The 18,138-nt window shown below is 39.8% G+C and overlaps 1 protein-coding gene across 1 annotated transcript in view; it reads right to left on the reverse strand.

Moving 5' to 3' along the window:
• Nucleotides 1–10,265: 10,265 nt before the first annotated feature.
• Nucleotides 10,266–18,138, reverse strand: part of APBB3 (amyloid beta precursor protein binding family B member 3) — a 222,114-nt gene continuing 214,241 nt past the window's right edge. Inside the window, exon 13 of the mRNA XM_078653428.1 lies at nt 10,266–17,387. Within this exon, the coding sequence (XP_078509554.1) occupies nt 17,160–17,387 (228 nt within the window). The 3' untranslated portion in view covers nt 10,266–17,159. The remainder of the gene's footprint in view (nt 17,388–18,138) is intronic.

Genomic DNA, 18,138 nt, shown 5'->3' on the forward strand with positions numbered 1-18,138 from the left:
ACACAAAGCTTTAAAAACTTTTCTTTTATTGACTGGCAGCCAGTGCAATCCCTCCAGCTGCTGAGAGACCGACTCATATTTAGGTATATCCAGGATCAATCTGGCTGCTGCATTCTGCTGTCGTTGTAACTTTGTCAAGAATTGATTTTGGATCCCCAAATAAAGGGCATTGCCATGGTCAAGCCTGGAAATGGCCAGCGCCATTACCACGGTTTTTAGTGCCTCAAACGGTATAAAGGCACGAATCTTCTTGATCATTCTAAGAATAAACCAGAAGCTGGAAGAAAGGCAGTTAATTTGGCTGTCAAATGTCAATCTACAGTCAAAGGTCATCCCGAGGTTTTTGACCTTTGAAACGGGTGTAGGACACTCACCAAGCTCTGAGGGCCACCGGTTTGGGGACCAAGCAATGAGATTAGCGCCCAGCATCAATACTTCGGTCTTACTCCCATTAAGTTTAAGGCAGTTGGATTGCATCCACAAATTAACGTGGCGTATGCAGTTATTGAAGCAGGCGGCAGTTTCCTCCACTTTGTTGGTGACTGAAATAACTACCTGTGTGTCAACCGCATAATACACTATTGAAAACCCATACTGTCTTGTCACTGCTGCTAAAGGTGTCACATAAATGTTGACAATTTTGACAATGTTTACAAATCTGCACAAGATCCGTGGAATATTAAACACATTTTTCAAAAACGATGTGTGCATTGTGTCTTCTGTGATTGTTTTACTCTGCTCCACACTTGCTCAATTCACTAAAATGTGCAGTAGTGGACAGATCACTACATTTCCTTGTGCCTCGTGTACACTTCCTGTGAAAAATAGATGCGGTTCGAAGCACTCCTACGCCACTGTTAAGCGCCATATCAATTAACTGGCGACAGGACTTGTTTATTTGGGTGTTTCTCTTTTTGTTTAAAAGTTACATGGGAATTACTTTACCTAACAAGCACTTCACGTTTAAATGGTACTCTCCGAAGACCGAAGTAGGGGTAGAGTGTATTTATTTGGCGCAAGAGGTACTTTTTTCTGCTCTGGTTTGTGTCTCTGTGTAGCAGAGTTATGTGTACAGCGTTGACAAGCTCAGTGGTCGGTTACATGAAAAGCGCATTAATCTGCAGAGCTGCCAGTGTTTTGTTCCCAGGTGTTCATTCCCGCTGTACCCTCAACTTAGAGACTGTGACCAGGTAATAATATATGACAGGGTGGCTTCAATAACATAGTGTGACATCACCTAACCTAAAGTGAGGTTATAGCATGAAATAAATAACACAGCATCATACCACTACACGCAACATCATTCAACTGCACATAATTATACTCTACACAGTACCACATAAATACAGCCCACATAAACCACTGTCACATAGCAACAATCCACATAGATACTACAGACTATGGCACACAATTCCAATCTGCATAATTCTACTCAACGCTACAGTTTCACCCCACACAATTCAACTCCACACCTTTCCATTTCACACCACATAGTTGGACACCGAACCACATCATTCAACTCAACAACACAATTACACAACACACCACATATATCCAATCCATAGCACAAAATTCCACATCATGCCACAAAATACAACACACCAAATAATTAAACTCCACGACATACCACAACACAACACAAAATACCATTACACATAATCCCACTTCATAAATCACAATCCCATTCCATAAAATTCCAGTATGCTCAATAACACATAATTAATATCCTCACAATCCCACTGCACACTATGCCACTGAATTCCACTACACAAATCCACTCCACACCACACAATTCCACAACTAACAATACCAATTCAACCCACATAATTCCCCTTCACACCACATGGATTACCCCACTCCAAACAAAAACTTATGGCTAAAAGACATTGTCATTTACAAGGCCAATAGCTCTAACTCTCACAAATGAGAGACCGTTGCATTGCAAATGCTTGTTATGAGTCCGTTTTTCATTGGTCATGCTATATAGATGACATTGTGTTCATATGGGATGATAACATAGACATTTTGAACGAGTTTTTGTCATGGTTAAACTTGTGTGATTCCAACTTAAAGTTCACCTCCAAGTCAGATAATATGAAAATTGAATTCCTTGACATATTAATCAAACATGAAAGCGGACATTTGATAGTGGATTTTTTCACTAAATCTACTGCACGTAACACACTTTTACATTATAAAAGCTTTCACTCCGCAATGCAAAAAAACAGCATCCTGTTTGGGCAATTCTTACACCTTAGACACAATTGTACAAAATTGGAAGACTTTCATCTGAGAGCCATAGATATGATGAAGAAATTTCTCAATAGAGGGTATCCGCACAGACTAGTCAGACAATCATACAAACGGGCTAGATTCTATGACGGGCAACATTTGTTACAGAATGCCATTCCTGAACAGGAAGGCAAACTAGTTTTCGTCACACGTCATTCTGTGATGAATGAAAAAATTCGCCAAAGGAAGACAGCATTGACCAAAGTTGTAACCATAGCAGGGACAACAATAACAACAGCTGCCAATTCAGCATGTACCACAGCAGCAGCAACTTCTGCCACAACTGCAACAACAGTTACCAGTACAGCAGAGACCACAGCAGCGACCACAGTTGTAGTGACAGCAGGGATCACAGCAGGAACAGCAGGTGCCATCAAGACAGGAATAAGGGCAACTACAGCCGGGAGCAGAGTATCAACCAGAGCTACCACCACAGCTTCAACAATTGCTACCACAACAGTAGCAACAACAGCTGGAACAATAGTAACAGCCACATGAGGGATTCATCAATGATGACACCTTCAATCACAGCAGTGGCAACAGCAGGGACCACATTAGCAACCACAACTGCCACTACAAAAGGTACAACATCTGCCAGCACACCAGGGAAAACAACAAAAACTGCTTCTAGAATAGCATGGATCAAGGTAGCAAGCAATGCTGCAATCTCAGTTGGGACCACGGCAGCAATCACATCTGCCACCACAGCAGGAACAACAGCTGCAACAACTGTCACAAGAGCAGGGACCACAGGGGTCACAACTGCTGTGAGCACAGCAAGGACTAAACAGTGACCACAGATGCAATAAGGGTAGAGATAACAGCAACAACAGATTCTGGGAATGCAGGGACATCAGCAGTAACCACACTGTAACCAGAGCAAGGAAAACAGCAACGCAACAATGTCAACTGCCAACAGCAAGAAACACAGCAGTGACCGCAGCTGTCACCACAGTAGAGCAATGTATGGAGAACAGCAGTGAACACTGTTATAACCCCTGTGAAAAATAAAAAAAGAGCTAAGTGGAATGCTTGACTTAATCTCAATACTAAATACCCATCTGAACTGCACAACAGTCCATCATTTGCCTTTTTCTTACTGTACTACTATATTCAGGGACCAACCATATGCAAATCAGCTGTGCAATAATATGTCTAGTCCCGACCAAACTGCTAAGTAATGTTACCTCGAATGGGAATGCATGCAACCTCATGCTGGTTTCAACATGTTTTGCCTCATCTTTGCAAGACAGCTTGAGTCCTGTGGCACAGCAAGCAGGGGTCTAGATATCTAGCTATACCTTCTGCACTTCAGGTGTCTCATTGTTTTTGTCTCAATTCTGTGCAACCTGGCTCTTTCTGTGCCTGCTATGCCCATGGTCTGGTGTTTTTAATTTTTTTTAATTATGTTTATTTAACATACAAGCATCCCATCGTCGTAATTAGTGATCATATTTTACACCATCAGCAGTTTCAGGCCGGGATACAGTGTAACACACCATAGAAAGGGATCACCGCTGCCCCAATTGTTTTATTACGGTTTCTCCCTTGTTCACCATCAATCTTGTCTGCGTGTGTCTAGTATCTGTACTTGTTCCATGGACTCCATATTTTCTCCCATTTTTTGGACATGGTCTGCTTTTTATTCCCCAAGACTGCAGTGCCTTGCTGAAGGGCCCACAGTGACATGACAAAAATAGTCTGTGCATTTATTCATGCATGTGTATGCATGCATGAGCATCTTAAAGCTAGACTTATTGGCTTTGCCAATGCTGTTTAAAGGAGTATTCAAGGGAGCTTGAGTCTTATCAACGAAAAGAAAGAAATAAAACTCTGATTGCTCAAAGATTTGTCCTCTGTGGTATTCCATGGCCACCATTCATTCCAGCAGATTGTGGTATTATAGAAACCAACAAAAAAAATTGATTTCATCAAACAAGATGTATGAGGAAAGATGTTTAATTCACCCAGGTACTCAACGGCTTACACTTTTAAGGGAATGGTGATATCTTGGTTAAATACAGTATCATAGGAAACACAATCCTTTGATAATAAAATTAAGAGAGCTCTGTCATATGAATACTAGCCCACAAAATACATTGCAACTTAGGTCACAGCTTCACAGAATAAGTTTCCAGAGTGATACAATTCAAGAAATTAGATATCATTTATACAGAAAGTGAATTAAACATTTCTGAACAGGCTTAATTGTAGAATCTTAAGATTTATTTATTAATTTTAATTTATTTAAAGAGTTTTATATAGCGCTGGCTAGACCCGAACTTTACAAGAGAATCAACAATGTAAGATAAGCAATTTACACAATACATAAAAAAATAGGCAATACAATTAGGAGAGGTGGGAAAGGAGAGATAAAAGTGGGGGAGGGGGGAGGGGAGGTGAGAGAGGGAGGATAAGGGCAGAGACAACACGGAGAGACAAAAGGAAGTCTGTCTAAAGCCCGATGGGGTAGGTGATGGCCAAGGAGAGAATCCACGGCCCATCTCCCCTATTGCTAAACCAGGTAGCTCCATCGGGCATCAGACAGAATAGTTCAGTCTCGATACATTGAGAGAAAAGAGAAGGAGAGACATAAATAGAGGGAGGTGAGAGAGGGAGGATAAGGGAAGAGACAACAAGGAGAGACGAAAGGAAGTCTGTCTAAAGCCCGACTGGGTAGGTGACGACCAAAGGAGGGAATCCACGGCCCATCTCCCCTATAGCTAAACCGGGTAGCTCCATCGGGCATCAGACAGAATAGTTCAGTCTCGATACATTGAGAGAAAAGAGAAGGAGAGACATAAATATTGTATTTGTATGAACAGTAAAAGAGTAACTGTTTACAAAAGGCATTTTTGTAGGATTTTTTTACTCAAAAACCCGTGATTGTGGAAGATGTTTTATCCAAGATCTGAATATTTAAAGTTGAACATCAACACCTTTTCGCAAAAGTCATTCTGTAAATTTTTAGCTAAAATATTTGTTTTTCCTGAGAAAATCGAAAGCGGCGCAGGTACTTTTCATGTTCTTCTTTATATCTGATTATCAGTATATACCAATTTGTGTATATCAGTTTTTGCCACGTCGTGTGGCTGAGAAGCCAGAGTACTATTGTAGTGAAGATTGTCTATTTTTCTTAGCACTTTGTTGCCGAAACAATAGCCTTGTGTTGTCTTCCCGCTCCTTCCAGGATCATTATCATAGATTGTTGCACTTCTCAAGGAAAATACAATGTTTCTGTTTTTGGTCATGCTGAAGTAGATCTTAAGGAGCATTTGGGCTGTTTGTCCAAAGATATTGATAAGGAAAGCCACAGAGAGGGTATTATGTCGTATGGCAGGAAGTCATAAATGTAACCAATTCACCTAACAGACTGTCCTTGCACGAAGCATTCTTTTCTTGTGTAGGGCTCCTCGTAAAGACAAGAGACATGTTGGATAGTGTTTACCGTTTCCCCGTGTCTACACTGAACTGTGCAAAGTTCTTTTCTCGCCCTTAAAGTTCCATATCTTTGCCTTTGGCAATGCTTGCCATATTTAAGTGTTTATCTTTACCTTTGAAATTGTTTAAAAAGAAAAATTCTCTTTGATCACATACAGACAAACAGGGAAATATATGCAGACTTTTTATCTGCACTTACTTTTTGCAGAGCTTTTCTTTGCTTAAGGAAGCATAAGCGCTTCTATTTCCCTTTTGCAGTGCATGATGGATTTGGACAGGAAAAGAACATTACCTCTCCTCTGCAAAGTGTATATTAGCTAGGACAATTTTGTGATTGTTGAATATGAATATACGTGAAATAAATTGTCATATTTTTATGCAAATGTGGCGATTGCAAAACTTTTCAACTCATTGCAAAGTTTCCATAGACATTCGCAAACTTTGCAAAAAACTTCCCAACTTTGCACACACTAAGTACACCAAATTAAGTGTTTTCAGTCGGTACGTGTATCTGGCTAAATGCCGAACATGGTACAAATAAAATTGTTATCAAACTCAGGTGCCCAGGTCTTGTAAACAAGGTTGAACCGGTGGTTACCTCTCCTACCATGCAGGTATCCAATGATATGTGTAGAAATCACCTCAATCACTATATATTTTGGCATGTTTCATCATTGGCGAATTCTCCAAGCCAAGGTTGGTGGAAGCCACCTTGACAGAGTCTGCCAGTCGTGTGAATTCTTGATAAATATTAACTGGATAGAAGCTGGGATCCATGTGTTTTAAGTAAAAATACCTTGGGGTTCACCCAAATGAATTCCTTTTTATTTAATCGGCATCACAGATATGATTAAAATACTTTAAAGTGAATGTTATTTCAATAGCAGTGAATCATATACCCTTAATATTTGACCAATAGGTGTTGGCCTAATAAATTGCCCGATCGGGTCAAAGGCCTTCTTTAGAGATTTTAGAAAGCCTTGCCTCGTGTGATTCATACCATGCAATTGCATGAGGCCTACTTCTCCCAGACCTGATCTGGAAAGTGTTAATCTTCACATTAAGGGCAATTTTACAATTTGGTCATGACAAGGGGGCACTTCCCTGTAGTCACACATTCATCACGGGTTAAGTGCCACTGTAAACCTATCCTCTCCCTCATCTACCCGTCGAAAGCAGACAAGGGTCATATTAGGATAGGTTGTGTTCCCTCTCTCTCCCCCATTGTTTAATCACGAATAATATAGGCACCTATAACATGTAATGCAGCCATAATTCTGTGTGTATAGCCATAAAAAGGACATGATACAGTCATTTAACGTCTAATCAAGATGAGCATGTCAAGCCGCCCAGGGCTCATAAAGCACAATGAACAAACAAATAGAGCAGTATTTACAGTCTATCTGCTTGAATTAATGCTTGAATCAAATAGTGTGGCGTTTGCGTTCTCTGCCCAACAGCAAAACACCAGCTACAAAGAAAGCAGATTTTATCATTTTAGGTCCTCATTATGTGCAGCAGGAAGAATATTCCAGATTTACCCCATTTTTGGAGTTACCATTACCAGGCCAATCAGTAACTCAAGGGGTGAAAAAAATCCTGGCCATTACAAGGGGAACCCTGACGGGCCCCATAGAGATGAAGAACTACCACAGCAGAACTCTCCATGTGCAAATAAACAGATCCACAGACACACTGCAAGTCTCATTGGGGGTTAACCATTAGAGTTAGGAGGTCACGTGTAATGAGGGCCTGAGTGTCCCTCTGCACTATGCACTTGGGATAATAGTTCAGTAATAATTGTTTATGCGGTCTGTTTTACTGTATGACTGCACTAAGCACGTGATACAGAGTGCAGTGTTTACAGGATGGGTTTTATGTTTGCCAGTAAAAATGTTGTAGTGTATTACATCAACCACCACCACATCTACCTGCAACTACATTGCTGCCACTTACCTACTATTGCTAAATGATTACTGCCACTACATATCGTTTTCTACTACACCGTCAAAGTAAGATTTACTTATATTTTCCCATTATCTCGACTGTGCTACATCTAACCTACCAAGTCCCTATATCTACATTAACTTTTCGTTTTATTTTTTAATAATTGTAATTCTAAGGCTTTTTTTAATAATTGTGTTTGTCATCCATTTAACCTAAAATGCTCTTCTTAATTAACTGTGTTTAAGAATTATCCTTAACCTAGCCCTAATCTCATTCCTATTCCTAATTCTAAATGTATTTTCTTTTTAATTTAATGTTGTATTCATTGTAGTCCAATAGCTAATACTAACGCTAACCCCCATGTCTGCTTAGTTTTATTTATCTAATTTAGTTATTTATTTTAATGTAATAAATATTGTTATCTATTCCCTTACACCAAATTTGATTTTTGGCTAATATTAATTTATTTTATTTAAATTAAAAAATAAAATATGTAAATAGTGTACATTATAGTAAAATTCTTGAAACGACACACTTTTGTATTTTCATTTATTGTTTGCCTTTTGTATTTATTGTTTTAGTTTTTGATTGACCTTTAGCCTTGTGATCCCTACTGTTCAATGATTTTAAAATGAGTTAAACAAAATTATCTTTGAAATACCTCAATATTACATCTAGATGGGGAAAAACCTACGTGATCCCTTGTATTATTTTATTGTTATTCTATTTTTTTAATTTTAGTATATAATTCAATTATGTGCAATTATTAATTTAATTTCATAAATATTTCAATGTATCCTTACCTCCAATTTAATTTTATTACTTACACTTGATACTGTTAGGGCCAGTGCTGTTGTTGCACTGATGATGTAAAGGAGTCAATGTAGCAGGTAGATGCAATGAACTCTACATAGTTGGGGGTTATGTTTCAACAGCTTACTTTTTTATGAGTGGTTGTTCTGAGCACATATTATAAACCTTGCAGTATTTAAAGTATGATTTTGTATCTATCTTTATGTGTATATGATAGGAACTTTTGGTATTTATATAGTGCACACCAAGCTGAGAAATAACAGAGCTAGTTGCTATACATATCAGTATGGGACAAACTGAGGCTGATGGAATGATAAGGATTGTGTACTATACAGAAAACAGCGATAAAGTCCTATTTTGGACTAATGGCCAACAAAACTGAAAATCCTTATCAGGAGGTCATGAGGTGTTCCTTGAAGAGGTGGGCCTTAATATCCCTTGTGAATTTCAGGATACATGGTGCAAGCCTCGTGTGAGCTGATACTGTATTCCAAATACTAGGTGGTTTAACAAAGACTTTACTTCTGATTTTTTTTTTACACTTCATGATTGTCAGCCTAGCATTACAGTGGCCTCTGCTATTATTTTTACCACCAGAGGCGATTAGTTTTAGTTTTGGACTAAACACAATATTTTAGTGTTTATAATTTGTCTCAACACCAAAACATAATGCAAATGGCAAAATGCTAACAATTTGTCTCTTTGCCTGCCCTAAGAACATAACACAGCTAGTGCAGTGCTTACTGTTTATCGATGTATCCAGCTACACCAGGCACATGCTAGAAATGTTGCAGTATTTCCACTGTGAGTGTCTGGCAGATGTTAGTTCTTGATACCAACAGTATATTGTTTACAGTCAGTTGTTTGTTTGTCTTTGTTGAGCAGGTCATTCAAATAGTGTCGTTTTTACAGCGTGCCTGATCTCATTAAACACATGACAGAAGTAGTGCAATGAGTAGGTCTGGGCAATGTGTTTCACTGCATTAAATACATGATGTAATTAGTACAGTGTTTGCATTTTGTCTGTATGTCTGGTTGTATTAATCACAATAGAATTAGTCTGTCTTGTCTGCTTACAATAAGTATGCTGTGCAAACTAAGCATGATTTATAGCACGCTTGCACTAACACATGATACAAATAATGTAATGTTTATTGCCTGTCTTGCTGCGCTATGCACATGATAAAAAAAGTCCAACCTTTACTCTGTGTGTGCGTGTGTGTACACAAAACACAGTGTTCACATGTTTTGTCCAAGAAATGGATTCGATTTGTAATGCATTTCCAGTCAAAGACTACACCCCCACATTTCATGGGGGGGGGGATAGGTAAAGCTCTTTCCGTGCATAATACTTGTTTCCCCCATGTAGGGAAAAATGACTTGAATAGATTTGCCTACAAAGCCAAATGAAGATTTATGAATCCAAAATATGCATAAAATAGCACAGGTATAGGTAATCAATGTACAGTGTGTTTGTGAATACCCCTAAAGACTCATTCGTGTACACCTGAGTAGGAGTACTTGTATGAATGTCTGTGGATGCCTTTTTCTTGTAAATCAGGCCCTCTGTTTTTAGCTTCACTATACAAATAGTGCAGTATTTCTAATATATATTTGAGCCACCCAACACTAACAGCATAGTGCAATTGATTAATATCTATTTGGGAAACATAATCTGAAATTTCCATAAACAAATGTTATATATATATATATATACATATCTGAATCCATGGTCTATAGTTCATCACTGCTATTAGTCCATCAAATGCCCTGTTTAATATACCTTGTTGGTTTATGACACCACATGTCATTAGATTTTATGACACTCTTCCTTGTTGTTTTTATTGAAATGATGATAGAAGCCACATATGAATTCTTCACACATAAGATTTTACTGGACACAAACAGGCTTTTTTCTTCCTACAGCCTTCTGACTACAGTCAACATGTTTCACAAATACAACGCTTCTTCAGGGCTAATATTGTATACAGCAGATATTTATTTTGACAGATTTAGTTCCAATGTAACATCTTGCCTAGTATTTTTTTGCTCTTGGTGCAAAAATGGAAGTCTTTTGTTTTTCAGGAGCATCATTAAAATATTTATAAAAAATATGGGACTGAACAAATGAAATTTGGACCCATAATGCAATGTTCCGTATGAGGTTAAGTATTTGGTATTCAATAAAAGAGCAAGGAAATACATAAATACAAAAAGGAAGAGTGTGCTTTTTATATGTGATACAATCTGACATCATATGGTATCAGAAACCAACTATGTATGTTAAACAGCACATTTTGTGCAATAACAACATTGATGAATTAAAGACTGTGGATTAAGATATGATTTTAAAATCCATATGTATGAAATGGAGCACACACCTATTTCTTATTGATATTGATTTGTTGTGTATTAAATAACATCTATATATATATTATTTGGTTTTGGAGATTTCTGTTTACATCACCCTAATAGATAGTTATGACAAGTTTGATTAAAATATGAGCTCGTTTGATTGCTGTCTTCCATGGGTGTGAGAGCGCAGGGCAGTTCTGTGATCGGAACAATCCAAGGTTTCATTTTGTACGACTCAGTGCAATATTTGTAAATCTTGCTGCAGTACGTATATAAAGGATCTAGTGCAAGAATGTGTTTGCCGGGAAGTACTTGCCAAATGATAGAGCAGTTAAGTGTTAAAGTTTGTTTCACAATTTATGCACAGTTAAAAATGCTAGAAAGTGGAATAAAGAAACTCAGTAAATCACGTTACATGATAAAAAAAGAGAGTGTGAACATGCTGATGAACACAAATACACAAAACAAGATAAACACGTAAGAGGGTGGTAGGGCAGCCTCACAATAGATCAGAGGATGGTGCACAGATGTTGACATTTAATTCTTTAGGAGAGTGAGTCATCTTAATATTAGAAATAGGGTGTCGCTTTTTGGAGTCACCTTTTTTTTACTTGTACATTATATTTTTACTTCATGTAAAATAATGATCGAAACCCAGCATTAAGAAATAAGGTATTCTTTCGAAAAATTGTTGGAGTTGCCCTTTCAGTTCCAGTCCAGATGCATTCTGGGAAGTGTGGTATGGTGGCAACATTTAAAATCTTTGTATTTGGCTATCAAAATCTACGACTATGTTCTGCCTCCATCATATGTCTCTATTGTGTCATTCCTTCTAGAACACGAGGCAGTTTGCCTGTCAAGAGGTCACCAAAATGTGAGGTAGTGAGATGTCCTAGAGAGATTCCAATCAGTTCAAGGTTCATTCGTTGTATAAGAATTCTAATACCCTTTTTATTATTTACAGTTGAATACATAAATATTTGTTCATACTTAATAGTAAAACTTAATAACAAAGTTTAGTTACTTAGCACCGGTTTTTGTTTTGTGTTTTCCCAGGCCTAGTGGTTTTAAGAGCACAAACCCACAACTTGTGTAATATACTTACGTATCTATTTAATTCTTCTAATTTTTTCCAAATTGCATAAAGTAGTGAGTGTCTTGGTTTCAGTGAGAATAATTTGCGAGACAATCCCAGCATTACAGCTCCCAATCTAGTCTCAAGCAAGTCCAAACTGGTTATTCGAGCATTCTGGCTAGCAGGCCTCTCGTAGACTGGATCAGCTGCCACAATCCAGCCGTGAAAGCCCTTAGCTTATATATTTGGAAAATTGTACAGCAACTTGCACAGTTTGCAGCATTCTTTCTAAAATGTTCTTTGGGGGAGAAATTCCCACATTTGATCCTTCTTCACACACACCCTCTTAGGCAGGGTATGTGTGGGTGCTGGATCACTCGCTACGCTCACCCACAGGGTACAATTCATGGATAATTGTAACGTTTTGTCCAGGGCTGGTTTTGGTGCTGGCCTGACTCTGAACCACAGATTACCAAACGTCTACATGGGAGAGCCCAGCCTACACTGCAACATTTTTCTACGGGCCTGCAATGTCCTGAGATGAAGTTAACCCAATGAAACCTACAAATACTTTTCGTGAGAAGCCAAGTTCTCTAGTTGTGAAAAGTTAAGTAAGTCTGTTGTATATCCCGTATAATTGAAGTTGTAGATTTTGCTCTGGGCATCAAGGCTGAGTTTTTCTGAAACAGGTCCAAAGGTTATTAGAAACAGTATTTTCTGGTAGCTAACATTCTGCAGCATAACACACTAAGCAAATCGCCAATCAAGGTGGCGCAGTCAGGTAAACATGTACTACTCACAGTTGTGTGTGAGCTTTAGGCCACAATTTCACATCCTGGTAAGGAGGATTGGTCAATTTATCTTTTCTACGTCTATGAGACCTAGTCTTTACCGCTTCATATGAAGAAGAGATTGTGATGGCACTCAATATATAAAAAGAAAGTTCTTGTGGCCATTTCAATGCTTTGTTCAGTTCCAGTCTAATGCTTGGTTAAGCCCGGTCTCTCACTAGGTAGCTCTAGCCAGTTTCTTTCAGTGCCAAGATTTACACAATTCAGGTTTTATCCCATGATCCCATGATTTTAAGAGCCTTCTTATTCCAGAGGTACATTGACTAAATCCTTCAGCTGTTACATAAGGTATGCAAAATAGAGAGTGGCCTCCGGAGAGTATCAAAACCGTGCCATACACCCAAGTCTAGAACTAACTAACATATGCCTTGTTTTCTCATCTCTGATTCTATAATAGGTGTGCTGGGTTTATGCCATCCTTTTTAGCTGTGCCCGTGACACAACTACACCCTTCTGGCACTATCCTAAAACATTAAATCACTGCTTCGAGTACTAACCTGTTCTTTAATTTTACTTTTTTAATAAAGACTTTACATAGTGGACTGCGTCACCCTGATGAGCTATCTGCTATTCTTGCCTTTGCAAAACTACAGACTATAAAAACGGAGTCTATTCTGAATCTAAACATATTCCCATAATGCAAATAAGATATTTATTTTTTTGCCTCCAAATGCGATCCTCATCTGCATGTTTAGTTTCTTCTTCCAAATACACCTCCCTGCAGAGCATCTATAGCTGACTTTTGGGAAATTCAAAAAATGTGACAGTCTCTGTTCTCACACCCATAATGTAGCGGCCTCCAAACCTCTTCATGCTGAATTTGAAATCATTTTATCAGCAAACCCTGCCTCCTCCCCAGTAATTATTTTCTCATAGGTATTATATCAAACGTTATTTTTCGAGCAACCTGAAATATTACAATGGCGTTTCAGCCGTTTACCTCCAACAGATGTAGATGTTAATTTACATTTGAGTGCTTTTAAATTTATCACGATAAATATATACAAAGTAAAACACTGCAAGCAAGACAGACTTTTGAATTGATACCATGTGGGGCCCTGGTTGAGGACGTATAAAAAATACCCACTGTGTTTCATTTGTCTCTTCCACTAAATACAGTGTGTATAATTACTGATATACTGCAAGAGAGGGGATTAAAATGCATACGAGAAATTTGGGGTCGATTGATATCTCGTCCATGAAATTGTAACAAAAAATATTATTCCTATTGACATATTTAGCATGTCCAACAATACAATAGTTTTCAGATTTCCGTTTCAAAATTACATTTCCCCAAGTATTTTAGCAAAATCATACCCATGGATATCTTTAGAGCCCTCCCTCCAAAGGAAGAGGTCCCCTCACTGGTTGAGGCCTGCTGCCATTATGGATGGAGTGACCAAAGGCCAGTATTAGTCTAATTACTGATTCTTCCTTGTAAAAGATATACCTGTCATGGTTATGTGCCACTGAGGAGTTAGTTCACTATTTTTTTTACGGAGTTTTATGTAGCGCGAACTTGACCTGAATGTATCGGGTTCATGCTCAGTTCTTGTTTAGCTAAGCCTACAAACAGAAAGTCTTTAAATACGTCATACACAAAGTACAAAAGCCATAAGAATGCTAAACTTCACTGAAACGATATCATGTAAAGATAACTAGAGAATGTTACTTATGACCATTAATCGTCTAATACCAAAAGCATAGTAATCTATTTCTATACCTATTAAGTCTTTCTGTAATTGTTCACATTGTTTGTGACCGGGATGTGGTCTAGAAGTGTAGAGAGCTTGGAATCTCAGTGTGAAACCAGAGCACCATAAGCAAGAGAGATGCCTTAAGGCCCTGAGAGATCGCCTTGAAAAGATTGTAACTTAGATTAAAGGCTCTTTTTGTTCATAGCTACTCAGATTTCTCTATGACCTTCTAGAGGAGAGGGAGCCACTGAGGGCTGGAGTTAGGTTTGAACCAAAAGCCTGGCCTGGGTCAGCTCTAGGTCCTCTTTGACCGTCGAGTTCAAAACAAGCTGAGCCTTCAAATAGCTTCTGCCTGCCCTGCTGCCGACCCTTTTGCCCCATTGTACAAACCGCCTCCCCGACCACCTTTTCCTGCCGTCTTGCTGCCTCCACCCACCCCTGAAGGGATAATTTAAAATGCAGCAAGCTTTCACAGTGCAAGCACTGTCATGAAAGACCAGTGGTTGAATTGCACAGCGTGAATCCTTTTCTTTCATCAGGGCGTTTGATAGCCACGTGAACTACATCGCTTTGGGATATGTGCAAATCCTCTCTTGTACATGAGCTATATTTAGGAGGCACATGGCACCCGGCCCACATCTTGGTTCACTACGGGTGAATATATGATGTTACAACGCAAACAATTACAACACATGCCTTTACGACATGGTTTTTACATTGCAACTGCCATTACAATGCATGATTTTACAATGCATGCCATTACAACGCATTTTTTAGAAACTACCGTTACAACACGTCATTACAACGCGTACTACTTTTGGGGCAACAGTGAGGTAAGTGTTGGATAGTGTAGGGATAAAAATTACCATTCCCACTCCAGTGAGTACAACAGTAGGGTGAGTGTTGGATAGTGTAAAAATGACTAATCCCACTCCAGTGAGTGCAACAGTAGGGTAAGTGTTGGATAGTGTAGGGGTAAAAATACTATCCCCATGTACCCTAAAACCCATACCCACCCTAAAGCTAAAAAATCCCCGTTACTTATCTATTAATGCGTTGTAATGGCATGCGTCGTAATCGCATGCGATATAAAGGCAGCTGCGTTGTAACAGCTGCGTTGTAAAGGTAGTGTGTTGTAATTACTAAGTTGTAACGGTTGATTTCCACTACGGGCATCATTGTCAGGGTGGGGCGAGTAGTGGCATGAATGCTTCTAACTTTATCTTAAGGAATAATCATTCAATAGCACACACATGGTAACCTGCCTGCACCACCCTGTAACGGTTTTAGTGGGATGTGTTTTTCTTCAATTTTGCATGGCGTTTATTTGAATGTTTGCCATGATGCTGCACCGACTCCTGGAAAAGATCACATAGGTCGTGATTCTTATTTAAGTATAACATTTAGAAAACCCAGCCTAACCCTGACCGGTGACATGGGGCAGCACAATAAAAAGATCACATTTAAAGAATCCTTGTCCTCCTCTGTTTTGGGGGTTATTTGTGTGGTTTGATCGAGAAAAGGTCGAAAATAGTTTCTTTCATGCTGCCCGTTTTTAGAAGTTTGTTTCTTCTGATCTCGCAGTATCCTTCGTTATGCTCGATATGTTTCTGTGCCTTACTAGCGCCTACTTGTACTGGTAACAGCAGGGCGGCTTGCTAAGGCACAGGGATACTGGAAGGCAGGCATCGACTCTCACTCACTGCGGGTGAGTCCCACGCATTTGGAGGCTTGGCTGATCTGTAGTGCCACTCCTGTGGGAAGGGCTAGAGCCTGATCTCTAAATGCACACTTGTTCAGAGTTCTGCTTCTGCAGAGCGGCTTCTAGGAGCTGCAGGGATTCAGGAAGCAACAGCATCCCTCATGAGCCCACCTACAGACTCCTTCTTTTGAAGAGAGAATGCCAAATTGGGCCCTTCAGAGAGGTAATCCACAACTGTTGTCAGCCATTTGGTTATCTTGTTGAGGTTTTCTGGTTATTTTAATAATTGTACATTCATTTTGAATGCTTTATCGTTGAACTGAGGTCAATACCTATCAAAATCACGTCATGTTATCATACATATTAGTTCTAACTCCCACGAATTTTCCATACTTGAAAGTTTTGCTCCATTCTGTTAACTCCTGGTTGACCCTCTTTCTGCCCCTGTTTGCGTTTCCGTACCTGCTCCTGTGAAACATCTCCTGCCTGCTCTTTGTGAGTTCCCTTGCCTGCTCCAGTGTGCCCTCCTGTGTCTGCACCTTGCGTGTTCCTTTGCCTGGCCTCGAAGCATCGCTTTGTTAATATTCACTGTATGAACAAACTCACATCTCTGGAAAACTGGACTCTCCGCCCAGGTGCCTTGCAGAGCAATGTCCATAATCAGTTTTTTACAATAGATTACACCTGATACACAGCAACCGTACAGCCATTTTGTTATCACTACTCCCTAGAATGCCTAAGACCTTATCGATCAGTAAAACTAACCACTTCAATTATGCTGAATTATTTATGCTGTCTGCTTTCCATCCATAAAGTCATTATCCTTGATGACATGTTCTCCTTTGCAGCAGGAACACGCGACCACTGCAATGTCTCAGTTCTGCCCTTCTTAATGAAAATACTAACGAACCTGCTGAAAAATGTCCACAAAATTATTTAGCAATCAGAGACTGCCCCGATGGCAGTGGCAGGTTGCCTAATTCCTCCTAAGGGGTGTGCACCACTGAATGCTTCTGTTTGAATGCTTCAAAGATAGCCTTCATTCCCCTCTTTCTGCTGGAGCTCATCCCCTTCTGCATGGGGTGGCCGGCGGAGGCGAAAGGGGTTATGGGGGAGTCCACGGAGGCCGCGCGCTTCATCTTCAGGAACGATCTGGCGTGGGAGCTGGCTTTTGCGCGCGACGTTGTGGCCACCAGACATTTCTGGTACTGGACCTGAGAGGAAATAAATAATGCGAGAGAAGTTAAGAGCTTTATTGGTTCATACCGCTCATACAACCGCGTTCAATATTATTGTTCATGCCTGGAAAACCACAGTGCCCAAGTGCGTCATCTCTGGCTGTAGCAAAATAGCTCGGCTAACTAAACGAATGACAGGCTCATTTTGTGTCTGCTGCTGAAGGCGGGTTTGGCGCGAAGTACCTGCGGGATGAATGGTTTAATGGCGCCAAGCAGTTACCAAAATAATGATTTCATTGAGGGCTTTTTATGGAGAGAAAGGGCTATGGCCAGCTGGGGACCTACGAGAAGGGTAGAGCGGCCATTCCGCATCTGTGTCTTCAGGTGGTGACTGGAGGTTCGTCTTCACATATTGACCGCCTTTCGCAAGGACTGCATGCCATAGTCAAGAACAGAGCAAACACAAGATGATGATCGGAGCACTGAAACTTTTCAGACACTCACCCCCAGTCACAGATCTGGGTTGAATCCATCATCATTCTTAAGCTCACTCCACCACCTCAGTTTAGACCCAGCTGTATGCAAATCAGTCTTGACCCTGTGACTCATGGGAACAGTCCAGCCTGAGCTGCCAAGCCAGGTCTTCCCTGATCCGGAAACAAGCATCCTGGGACTGGTTTCTGGGTATTACCCTTCATCAGCCAGGCTAGCTTGAATCCAGTGGCAAATAGTCAAGGACAGGCCATGGTTCAAATGCATGAGAGGCAGGGTATATGAGTGTGAGGGC

The sequence above is a fragment of the Lissotriton helveticus genome, chromosome 7, assembly GCF_964261635.1.
Source record: "Lissotriton helveticus chromosome 7, aLisHel1.1, whole genome shotgun sequence".
Lineage (NCBI taxonomy): Eukaryota > Metazoa > Chordata > Amphibia > Caudata > Salamandridae > Lissotriton > Lissotriton helveticus.